The sequence below is a fragment of the Hesperophylax consimilis genome, chromosome 17, assembly GCF_061612785.1.
Source record: "Hesperophylax consimilis isolate HC1 chromosome 17, BYU_Hcon_1.0, whole genome shotgun sequence".
Classification (NCBI taxonomy): Eukaryota; Metazoa; Arthropoda; class Insecta; order Trichoptera; family Limnephilidae; genus Hesperophylax; species Hesperophylax consimilis.
In genome coordinates, this window is record NC_142852.1 from 1,732,830 (window position 1) to 1,746,195 (window position 13,366).

The window sequence follows — 13,366 nt, forward strand, 5'->3', positions numbered from 1 at the left end:
ATTTACAATTTTACAGAACGCGGAGACTGTGGTAGACAAAGTAGAGATAGTGGCGGTAGAATCGAAGGTTGAAACCGGAATGAAGATTTCTCTTCTGGTGCCCGCTTGCGTCTAGCGGCGGATTAATTTAAGTTAGTGTTGCCACATGTGGGATGAAATAAAGTAGTCCCACACATATTTAAACAGGACATATACCATTTTACAACATACCTAAACATGCAGATAAAACCACATGCAACCAGTTAGGGCATAATAATCCATTGCATAAGGTTCCAACTACATTTCCATAATTCCATTCCAAGATAGAGTGACGTTTTATTTAAATAGTTCTTTTAAAACATGTTACACTAAAATGCTTAACACAAGATTGAACCACAAAATCAAAAAAAAAGTAATAGATTAGAGAAATGGTCTTTGCAAACTTTGACACCTGAGAACATGGTAATGCGAAGTTAGTTTAGTTAGTGACGAACTATACTGAGCCTCGTAAAAAAGATCAACTTGTTAGAGATTATACTACATCTCTGAACTATGCGTCCCGGAAAACACTGGTCTGAGGCAGTCAACTCTTAGATCAGCAACATCATCAGCTGTAGGCAGACTGATGGAACCTAAGCGCAAGACAAATACTAAGTTTGGTGAAGGCTTGGAATAAACTCCCTCCGGAACTAAGATCCATAACAAGTCCAACAGAATTCAGGTCTAAACTAAAAACTTACCTCTTTAAGCTGTCATACCCTTAAATTAAATATACCATTCCTGAGAGAAAGTCCACTTATATCTAATTATGTCCTAAATCCCGTATCTAAATTTCGCTAATAAACAATTAGTTAATGTTAATTAAGTGTTAATCTCAAGTGACCTACCAGGTAAGTATTGTACTATATATTATCTCCATATAAAGTTAGTAGATGATTGTAAAAATGTACAACACAGATGGCTAAAAATCTTACCATTCATAAATATTAACTCTTTGCAATATTTTATAATTTAAGCCATTTTCTAAAACTTCCGGTAATTGTTTGGTTTTGGTTGTCTCCTTATTGTACCTTTTAAAATGTCTGCCCAGAAGATTCTCATTTCTGAACACAAACTGCCTCCTGTTTTATATTGTGTTGTAATCATCTTGTTTTGTCCTGTCCTGCTGTTATTGTTATTCTAAGTTTTGTCATCACTTTGTATAAACAGTGTATTTAGTGTTATAATATTAGATCTGTATTGGGTAAGGCACACTGTAGGAATAATTTTAAGAACATGACCACTAATACTAAATTACCGTTTTTAAGTTTGCCCACACACTTTTCCACAAATGATCATCTAGTCAATCAACATTATGCAAGTGCATTATATAAGCATAATAAATACAAAACAATACAAGAACAACACGTCAACTCACCAGAGATCAAATGGGAAAATAATTCATCGACTCCAGATATTTTCATATCAGAGGGTTCGGCTTGGTAGAACTTCTAACAGGGCCTATAAATCCTACTGACCCCTCAATATAAATATTTAAAAAATCTTTCGTTATCCTACATGTATTCAAAATTACCGAGTTTTGCATTTTTATATATAAATTCTTTGACAGATCTAATACGCCTAAATTTTGAATGAGAGAGCTAGGTATAATATGCCAGTAGCCGAAATAACAAATGGTAATATTTTTATAGTCTGAGAATGCAAAATTCTTTTTATCTCATTTCCTAAATCTGCGTATTTTCTTATTTTTTCATTAACAGATTTTAGAATATGGCTATGAAAGTTATTTTGATTATAGAAATGGTTTTGCATTGAAAAAGACATTTTGAACATTGTCCCAAATGAGGGGACGATTAATCAATGAAATAATATTAATCAACATTTCATGTTCGTGATGAATTTTTGGGTTACTACGCCGTGTTGAACATTCTCCATCTTTAGCCAACGTTTCGGACACTTGACAGTGTGCATGATCGGGGAAGATGTTTCACATTGTTATTTAATTTCAAACTTTACCTGGGTAGCGGGGGCGGCGGAATGGCCACCATGGGCCCCGACAACGGGGCCAGCGGGGGCGGGGCTCCCCCGAGCGCACGCACGGCCACGGGGAACAGTCCCAGCAGGGCCCCTCGGCCACCGGGGGGTGCAGCGCCTCCCTCCAATATCACTCTGCAACAGACAGACAAATAGGTCACTTACAATTCAATTTAATTTATATTACTTTTAATAACATTAATGTCCATTTTAAGAGGAACAGCTGAACGCCCTTTTTTCATACAAAACAGTGTGATTTAGTACCAAAATACTGATAACTCAAAAACTTTTCACATACAGATATACACGGGAATAATACCTACCTGGATTGGACGGGCCAGCTGTGAAATTAATTTTTTAATTCAAAATTTTGGTTTTTTAGGTCCCTGGTGGAACTTTAGACAGGTTGTTAGTAATGGTGTTTGAAAGAGAGAGTACGGAAACAGTGTGCAATATAGTTGTTGCTGAGGAATACTTGGAGCAGGTGGATGAGTTTGTGTATTTAGGAAGTATGTTCTAGAGAGATGGGAAGGCTGACAGAGATATTGAAACAAGGGGAAATGCAGGGAACTCCATTCATGGAGGACTGAACGCAGTTGGCGCTAACTAAACATTGTCCAATGAAGCGAAGCTAGCAGTCCGCAATGGAGTGCTGGTACCTACCCTGATGTATGGAACTGGCAGAGAAAGGATTAAAGTAGACTGAATGCTGTAGAAATGAAATCCTTGAGGCGTATGTGTGGTAAAACCATGTAAGATCGTATGAGAAAGGCTGATGTAAACGTAATGAGTAAGATTAAGAAAGGGACGCTGAGACGGCGATACTTAGATCAACCAGTCTACACACCTTTGTACTGGCTGCATGGGCATCATCATCCGCGGCGCTTCTGGCAATGCCGCTTCTACGGGAACAGCCGCCGCGGCAGGGACGGACTTCTCTCCCTCAGCGGTAGCGACGGCGGCAACAGGGGCGACACTGTCCTCAGCCCGGGTCGGCTGGGACTGCTGCGGTGGGGAGGAGGGCGGGGCGGGCTGGGAGGAGGCGGGGACGGCCGGGCCCTCCTCGCCGGCGTGCTGGCCCTCGCCAACCGGGGGCATATCGCCCGTGTCCACGATCGGCCATTTGGTCGGCTCGAAGAGGGTGCGGACCTGAACATATAATAAACATGTAATATGGAACGACAACAACAACATTACAGCCATCCCACTTTCTGTCCTTTCATATAATTTTTTTTTATCAAATTGCAGTCAGAAATTAATAAAATAATAAATAAATAAATATTTGAATGAAGAATTTAATACTATTAAATCTAAACATGAAACAGAACAAGACACAGAATAATTCAAAGGTAACACAGGATCTTTGCATTACCGGGACAACGCCTCTAGCCGCTCGTTCATTTGAACCTAATTACATATTTATCATTTGGACCAGAGGTTCCCAAAGTGGTCTATATGGACCCCCAGGGGTCGATATCGGCTTGCTGGGGGTCCGTGTCAGCGAGAAAAAAATTTGGGGGTCCACGAGATTCAAATGGGGGTACATACAAGCGGACCTCCATTTACCTCAAGTCAACATTTAGGAGTTCCTTAAATGACACAATAGACCTAACACAAATATAATAGACTGAGAAATTACTTATTTGATATTTGTATTTTTATATTTCGTTAATTGGGTATATAAATAGATTCTACGTTTCTTTTCTCGTCAGAATTAATATATTAAGGCAAAACATTGCACATTGGAAGCCGCGATTTTTCCTAGTTCCCCAACTTGTTTTTGAAAAACCAGGGTAATAATGACGTTCAACATTTAAATGCACTTCACACAGACTTCAAAACTAAGTTTGAGGACATTTTGATTATGAAAATACAATGTTGAAGAATCGGATATCATGTGACAAGAAGAACTGATCGGAATAAGCACTGACAAAGAACTAAAAGGGCAGCAAGAAATTCCCGTTGCTTATCCTGCTTCATTATCATTTGGTGTAATACCTCACAAGGGCGCCCCTGTTTGCACAATGTAAAGACAGAGCAACTATACCGCCACCCGGTTGTTGGACAGGCAAGGGAAGGGAATCTTCTTACGAAAAAGAGAAATAATTATCACATGGGACGTTAATAGTTTTAGGAAAATTCAATATTCGGCAGGCAGGGGGTCCTACGGAAAAAACAATATTTGGCAAGTGGTCTACGGTGCAAATAAGTTTGGGAACCTCTGGTTTAGATCATTGTTTAACCATGACAGTAAGGGGGATACAACAATTTCTATGCGATTCCAAAAGTGAACAAATTGACCTTATGGGTAGAGATGGCAAAATTTCGTTTTAACTAAAAACGCGAAAAAATATTTATGTTTCGAAAATAGGGCATTTATAAGTTTTCTTTGCGTTTCAAGGCATTTGAATGTGTTTCCAGTGATTTCTATTTCGCGAATTAAAGCGAAAAACGTGATTTTGGCCGTATTTCAGCTAAATTATTCTATTTAGCGAAATAGGCGCGAATTTCTCGAAAATACCGGGTATTAAAATAATATGTGAGAATTTCAAAAAATCGATATTTACATCTCGATAAATCGATTTTTTATAATTTTGTTACTATTTTATGTGTAAATATTTAATATTTTTGTACTGTATGCTAAAATTGCTTTTTGACATTACACAAATTGTGCGAAATAAATGACGCCTATTGATGTTAATCGCAACCTGCAATTGTTGTGTTTGTGTTCGACCCGTACTTAGAGTTTCCTTCCTTATTAATTTAATATTAAAATTAATTATTTATAATCTTTCACATGGAAATACTTGCAAATGAAGGTTAAACATATATTTTACCAAAAATACTTAAAATATGCGCTAAAAACATTCAGGAAATACATTTTTTTCTAATTTGCTACAAAACGCTAAATTATGCCTCAAAATGCTATAAAACGCAAAATTTCCAATTTTTAATGCTAAAAAATCTGAAAATTAATGCTAAATTTTGCCATCTCTACCTATGGGTGATAACTGTTGGTTCACAAAACTGAACAAATTATCTTGAAGAGTTAACTTGATATGGGTACTTTAGTTGTACGAGCTGTCCAAAGCTAGACATGCGGTACTTCCCAAAGAGATGCAACAGTTATAATTGCTACCCCAGGAATCGAATGTTGACTCGATCAGTAAGTAGCAACTTGAGTTGACTTAATAATCGCCTAGCTCTTTCGGGTGTATAGCCGCTCGTTTTGGCTCAGAACGGAACAGCACTACCTGCGGAGAACGTGCGAGTTAGATCTCAGCGGAAAGCCGACGAAAGCGGTCTACTTGGAGGATTGATGGGTGAATCTCTAGATGATATGGTCATGAGTTAGCTAGCTTGATGTTACTGGACATCGTGTTTCTAGTTTTTATTATATTTTGTGAGTCTATCTTTGACTCACATGGGGCCCGACATTTTGTAACAAAGTTAGTTCTTATGGTTTAATAATGTCACATGTACGAAATAATGCTTTGCAATTAACCTCAACACACAGGCTTGTCCGAGTGAGGATAAAAATTCTAACGTAAAAAAAGATACAATGAATAAATAAATAAATTACTCCAACCTGCAAGCGTTTCAATGTAATGTATGTAATCAATCCTGATTTATTTATTTATTCAAACGCCATAAAATGGCTTTTACAATACAGTGATAATGAAATTACAAGCGTACAATGATAAACAGGATAATAATAGCAATGAATTAACCACTCAGAACATTAGAACGTCAAAAGACGTAAATATGATAATAGCGGTCAAGACATTAGAACGTCTTTTCACGTAAACGCGTGAGATTTTACAAAAATTGATTTATTTCCATCACTAGTATACGGATTCCCATGATTTAAAAAACAGAGTATCGATAATGAATAACGCTACGCGTCTGTATTCAAGTATATCTATGGAACGTAGAGGTGCATTATCTAAGCCGATTGAAACTGTCATCTTGTTCGTTAATAATTTAATGCGTTTCTAAATAATTTATTAAAAATATTTTAGTTTGGACGGTTAATATTTTGAGGTGACTAATAGTTTTTAAATATATTTCTTCAATATATAAAGTGTTATTTCTTTATGCTACTCAGAAAAAAGTACATTTTTCAAGGCTTTGAAATAATGGTAAGTGATTTTTACATATTTTTAACGTTTTCATAAAATGTATATTTAGAAACGCAAATATTTACGTATAACAACACAATGCGATAGTGGATTTCATAATCTTTCCAAAACATTTTTTAGAATGAGGCTACGTTTCCCAAAACGTGAGTTATGAAGCTTTTAGTAAAACTCGTAAATAACACAAAAATTATCGTTCTGACAGTTCTCAAAGGGACACATAATAAATAAAATTCTATGTCTGAGAGGTTAAAGAACAATTAATGTGTAGGTACTCAAAAACACTATTGCAAGTGATGCAGTTATTAATATAAGTGCTGTAAGACAATGCACAATTCAAAAGAAATATATACCAGTGTAACAAGAGTAGAACTACTTTATACTAGGCTTGTATAAGACCAGTCATAAGTGGAAGCACGAGGTGTCTATGATAATATTCAGTAGTGAGTTTATTGTTACCCACAAAATTAATTGTACTTGTAATAGCTGTCAACTATTCAATGATACTTATGGGTAAGAAATAATAATTTTTAATAAAATAATACATATGTTAGCTAACACTAAACGTGTAAATGTACCATGTACACCATGTCATGTTGAACGTAGGTTAACGAAGTTAGAATCAAGTGATGTATTGCATTTTTTGTCTGTCCTAAAGAAATTCTAGTAGCAAACTAAAAAAAAATCATTTTTTCCATTCTGTACAAACGTCACAATTTTTAAAATATTTTTTATGGATGCATAAATATGTATTTTAGTATTACCTAAAATATTGATTTAACCTCTCAGAAAAGGACTTTTATTTACTTTGTGTTCCTTTGCGAACTGTCAAAACGCGAAAATTTTTGTGTTATTCACGAGTTTTGTTAAAAGCTTCATAACTCACGTTTTGGGAAACGTAGCCTCATTCTAAAAAATGTTTTGGAAAGATTATGAAATTCACTATCGTATTGTTTTGTTATACGTAAATATTTGCGTTTCTAAATATACATTTTCTGAAAACGTCAAAAATATGTAAAAATCGCTGACCATTATTTCAAAGCTGTGAAAAATGTACTATTTTCTGAGTATCATAAAGAAATAACACTTTATATATTGAAGAAATATAATTAAAAACTATTAGTCACCTCAAAATATTAACCGTCCAAACTAAAATATTTTTAATAAATTATTTAAAAACGCAATAAATTATGAACGAACAAGATGACAAGTCCAATCGACTTAGATAATGCACCTCGAAATTCCATAGATATTCTCGAATGCAGACGCGTAGCGTTATTCATTATCGATACTCTGTTTTTTAAATCATGGCAATCCGTATACTAGTGATGGAAATAAATCGATTTTTGTAAAATCTCGCGCGTTTACGTGAAAAGACGTACTAATGTCTTGACCGCTATTATCATATTTACGTCTTTTGACGTTCTAATGTTCCGAGTGGTTAACATTAAATGTATTAACCCGTCGTATCCCGGAACCGCATATGTGAGTGCAGCACATTATCTACGAATTAAAAAAAAAAAAAAAAATTATGTGCGATTTTGACCCTTATGTATAAAGAATTTGTATGAAAAACAAGGTCACAATCGCTTGGGCTATTCTCGTTCTTTACGCAGCAAATACCGGAATGACTTCTAGCTTTTCAGATTCTTTACAAAGAATTTTTCTGTGGAATGCCAACGAAATATTTGCCGCGTTTTTAGTGTCAAAGCGTCTTCTTTCATTATTTTTGATATAAATTGATTGAGGAAATAATAGATTTGAGGTCATCAGAAAGATAGTTTCATCTACATTATTTTGATGTAATTTTTATAATATTTCACCCAAGAAAAGTGATGAAAATTAACTTCGTAAGAAATGTCAAAATTTTTACGTCATAATGAATAATTAATTTTTAGCATTATTTATTTACAGGTTTCTTGTACAAAATAATATTATTAGTAACAACAGTTGTATAAACTACCGAAATCTGGAAGAATTGTTATCATATACTTATATAATGCGACACAAAAAAAATTTAAGTGGACACTTGACGTTTGATTTTGGAATTTGAGCTTTTGGAAATTAAGCTAGGAATTTCCTGGTACACCACAGGTTAAAAGAGATAACGAAGATTTTAATAGACTGGTAGACAATTGCTTTTTTTTTTCATAGTAGCATAATTCCGCTGATTCCTGACAGAGAAAGTAAAATTAAACACCAATATCTTGCATACCTTGAATCCGCCGATAAGTTCTATCTTGTCGGAGGCGCGAATAGCCTCCAGCACCAGCGGCAAGTCCGCGGTGAGCGCGCGCACGCGGTGGAACGAGGCGATCAGCGTCACCGGTATGGTGCCGTCAGCGTCCATCTTGCGACGCAAGAAAAAGTCACGCATCAGGTTCTCTACGGAGAAGTAGTACTCGCTGGAATTTACAAAACAAAACCATTAGTAATGCAGTTAAAAAATTATTTTTTTTCTCAGTCAATATGGTTTCGAAATCTACACAACCGGTAAAGTGTTCGATACTCATGTTGTGTACTCGGTTGTCAAAACAAAGCAGCTATTAAAATCATGGGATCTGTGTCGCCATCAATCATAGTTACCAGCATTGCGTACAAGCATTATGACATTTTGTTTTTTGACTTGAAGACGTGTCGAATGGCATCGCAGACTAGTTGACAAAATGACGGCTTTCTTAAGTATGGAATTTTATTTATTTATTTATTTATTTATTATTGGATAATTTGTATAGCGCCGCTTTTGTGAGATATCACCTCAGGGGCGCTTTACAGTTGATGCAGGTATTACAGAAAATATAAATATTACAAAAATAGAGTGAAGTTAATTAAGTTAAGTAAAATGAAGTAAAGGAACAGGTGACACGAAGATAGAAGATGGAGACTTTGCAGCAAGAATCCCAGGTGGTGAAGAAACTGGTCCAGCTGCTGCAGCGAAAGAGTCCACCGCGTCCACCAACAGTGCCAGCACGAGGTTCGTCATCCGTCCAGGTATGTGTCTGCTGCTAATAAAGCGCTGACACACTATCCTCTCACAGATACCAGACCTTGGCAGCACCGCTGTGACGTTCTACGAAGATAGAAGATGGAGACTCTGCAGCAAGAATCCTAAGTGGTGAAGGAACTGAACCAGCTGCTGCAGTAAGAGAGTCCACCGCGTCCAACAACAGCGTCCAGGTATGTGTCTGCTGCTAATAAAGCGCTGACACCTCACATAGATAAGAGACCCTGGCAGCACCGCTGTGACGTTTGGCAAGTCCATCATTTATCTCCATGTAATCCTGTTCCTGGTAATTGTTGAAGTGGTGCATTCTGTCCGCAATAAAAAGCGACGGTTGGGTAATAAATTGCCTTGGGCTTAGTAAAAAACTTGCCAGTGTCCAAGCTTGCCCAGTTTCCGAGAATTTTGTTGAAAACATCTGGAGTGCATTTACCGGTCGCCGTTCGTTTCGAAAGTCCGATATTTTTGAGCAAATTTCAGAATATTCACTTTAAAACACTGCACTCAAATCACATATTATAAAGTTCTAATAATTATTAAGTTTATTTTTATTTAAGTTCAAATGTTGATGGATTGATTTTAAAAATAATTTCAAAGGGATGTTGCCTCATTTCCCTTGAAAATACTAAAAAAACACAAAGCGGTTGGAGGAAGCGTTAGGACGCGTCCTGCTGCCACGAAGGGCGCTACAATACTGATTTGATACTGATGGCAGCGTGGTTGAGGACAGCTGCTGGCAGCAACTCATACCGGCTTGAAATGCAACAAATAATCAATTCTAGAATCGCCTTGTCAATCTTGTTCCCAAGACATAGTGTAGGATTGGAAAATTCTCATCGATTGCTTCTCGTACACGGATTTAGGGGGTATTTCACTATCTCTGATTATGTTCTGACTAAGCACTAATCCGCGGATTAGTCATTTTTTCATTTTCACTATATCTGAATAACGCTAACGCTCGGGTTAAAGTTCAATTTGACTAATCAGTGCTCGAACTTCACGTTAGGCGCTATTCCTCGAATCAAAGATGGCGTCAAAACATTCTGAGTTTGACAGCGGAGAAGTGAGTCGAATTTTGTTGAGAATTATTATGGATACCGAGGTTTTTGATTTACAGAAGCAGGTGAAAGGGCGGCGATGCGAAGGCCGCGAGTTTTAAGAGCTCGAATGAATTTGAATGCTTGTATGATCCATCCTGAATTATTTGATTGTGTTCAAAATAAGAAACAATGTATTAATTCGACACGAATCTATCTAAAATGACCTGATAATCAACATAACATAACCAAAAAAATGCACACTTTGCGGTGTGCGGACTGTGGCGGGAAACTGGATGACGGCGTTGACCACAGATCAATTGGCGTTGACGCTAGCATTCCATAGACATTGCGGCAAAACATGACAGGCGTGGCAGTAGATGGGGTAACTGCAAACATTTTGCGATGTTGCCAGAATATTTCGAGTGTTATCTATCCGGAAGCTCGGCAACAATGGTGAAACGGTCGCCGTTGAATAACGAAGTTATTCTGATCTTTAAAGCCAGCCAACGGCTAGCTAGTCAGATATTTAGCCCGACATAGTGAAATACCCCATAAGCCTCCAGTTAGTTTAATGATGACGAAATGAAACGGATCCGTCGGCCATCAGCCAACAGGATTTCCACTGCTCTGAACAAGGAATAATTTCTGCCGCGATTTGAACTCCTCAGGTTTTAGTGATACAATCGCAGGAGTGGCAATGCACAGTGGTTAATGCGTAAATACTGGAGTTGAACCATAGATATAAAATAAGTAGAAGGATCCACACATCTCGTTACAAATCCTTTATGCAACAAAGATGTGCGATGTAGTCACCAAGATACATTCTGACAAGTTCGATTGATCTGCAGCACACGGTGTAAGATTTAAACGACAGTGAAATCATTTTCTGGCTACGTGCCTATTGTTTCCACAATACTGGCGTCTAACGAATAAAATAGGTCAAGAGTGAACGATATTATGCAAACTATTAGTCAGAGATGTGCTTTATTTCAAATAAATCCATTTCAAATGGAAATGCAAAATGGGTATTTTCCATTTTGCATTTTAAATGCTTTTCTAAAAACCATTTTGCATTTTAAATGCTTTTCTCAATGAATTTTCCATTTTAAATGCTTTTTTGCAACATTCTTCCTACTATCTCCACTCATCTTGTTTTCATAAGCCCCAAATATCAGTCGGTCCTCAACCTCGCTAAGAGAGATAATTTACATTTGTCAAGTTGCTCCCTGGTAGGAGCCCTGGCAATTGAGTGATACCATTACAACAAATACTGATTCAAATACTGAACATGGGGCCATGACGCTGTAATATTAAATGTTAGATAGCAGTTTCTATGTTTTTACGTTGGCAACATTAGTCCCGCGCAAATTTTTTGTGGTTTCATAATCTGTAGTCGTGGTGTTTTTGGATTTGATGGTTGTGCGCAAATCCTCCGTTCGCAATTGTGCGGGGGGGTTGCGGATGCGATGGTGCGATATAGACTAAGACAAACAAAAAACGAATTGAATTGCCTTAGTGTTTGCAAGAGGAAATGATTGGGAAAGGCCAAAGACTTACCCTGGTCTCGTCCTCCATAAGCCGCTGGTTCTTTTCACTTATCAGTTTGCATACAATTAACATTCGCTCACTTAACACAAAACAAAAAAGACAGTGACATTCACTGCTGCGGGTAAAACGTTTCACTGGACGATGTGTGCTCCGAAAAAGTCACAACCGAGTTCAAACATATGCGGGTTTTTCAAGATGACACGAATGTTCGCGGTAAGAATGCAACGATAACAATACTCCTTGTCTTTGGGCCTGGGTCAAGGAAAGGGGACAAGGGGCAAAGGGGGGTGAAGGGTACACATTTTAAGGCTATTCAATTTTAAACCTCACGCGCAACTATTTACCATCGTGTAATATGTTTGTTCTACATTGATGTCCATTATTAAATGACAAAATTGTTTAAAAATTCTATAATTATTTTAATTGTTTAACCTGAGAAACCATTTTTCATTTTCAATGTATTTTGCATTTGAAATGCTTTTCTAAAAACCATTTTGCATTTTCAAATGGAAAAGTTTTGACCCATTTCCATTTTGCATTTCAAATGGTTTTGGGTACCCATTTTGCACATCGCTGGTCACAGTTAACGTGAACGACATAATGTATTCTATCAAGTTAAATCGGTTTGCACTCACATCTGTTTCTTAATGTAGTCCCTTAGAGTGTGCGCGTCCAGGTTGAGGTAGGGCGCAGCGGCAGCGCCGTAGTAGAAGGCGCCCATGAAGGGCGGCCCGGCAGCCGTCATCGCGGCGGCCAGCGCGGCGGGCGGCACGGCGGCACCGGCGTAGCGAGCCTGCGGGGGGGGGGCGGGTGCGTTTAGGCGCTGGTGCGGGTGCGGAAGGTGACCGGACCCGTCCCAGCGGGCGGGGGGCTGGACGGGGATTAGGAAAGGATCACGGGGAACAGTTAGAGTGTATGTTAGAATGGGAGGTTGTTAGTTAATGCGTTATATTGAGTGTTGTGACATTAAAAATGTGTTATAATGAACATACAATATATATTAAAAAAAAAGCATAATAATTAGTTAGGTTAGGTTACAGTGTGCACATTCAAAATGTAAATGAAGGTTAGGTATGACAAGTTAGACAAAGCAGGACAAGAAACAAGCCATCAAATGAAATGGGTTAGGTTAGGTTAGACGCGAAGCCAAACATGAAATTGAATAGTATTGGTAATGAAGTTGTGAAATTAGTTGAATAGCAATAAAATTCAAAAAAATTCGCACAATTTGTTGCGGAAGTGACGACAATTTTATTTATTTTGATAAGAAAATTTTCAAGATTTTGCATGGCCGCGTTACATGTGATTTTGTTCACATGAGGAAAGAAATTGATTTGCAGGAAGAATTTTAAGAAATAAATTGATTCATTTAGAGGAAATATATAAATAAATTGATTCATAAAGAGCAACGTGGGAAATAAATTGATGAGTGGAGAGAATTTTAGGAAATAAATTGATTCAAATACAGATTTTTATTCAATGAGAGAGTTTTAGGAAATAAATTGATTTGCATGTAGAAATTAGTGGAATAAATTAATTCAAAGAGAGAATTTTAGAAAATAAATTGATTCGTATGGAGAAATTTGAGAAATGAGAGAATTTTAGGAAATTAATTTGTTAAAAAA

General features: G+C 37.1%; 1 protein-coding gene across 2 annotated transcripts in view; it reads right to left on the reverse strand.

Annotated features, from left to right (window-relative positions):
• The window catches only part of LOC149415743 (la-related protein 1-like), an 85,149-nt gene that overhangs the window by 27,325 nt on the left and 44,458 nt on the right, over positions 1-13,366 (reverse strand). For both annotated transcript variants that reach the window (XM_089641476.1, XM_089641477.1), the window contains 4 exons: positions 12,377-12,534; positions 8,368-8,557; positions 2,861-3,162; positions 1,996-2,148 (listed from right to left, as the gene is read on the reverse strand). In XM_089641476.1, coding sequence (XP_089497602.1) covers positions 1,996-2,148; positions 2,861-3,162; positions 8,368-8,557; positions 12,377-12,534 — 803 coding nt within the window. The remainder of the gene's footprint in view (positions 1-1,995; positions 2,149-2,860; positions 3,163-8,367; positions 8,558-12,376; positions 12,535-13,366) is intronic.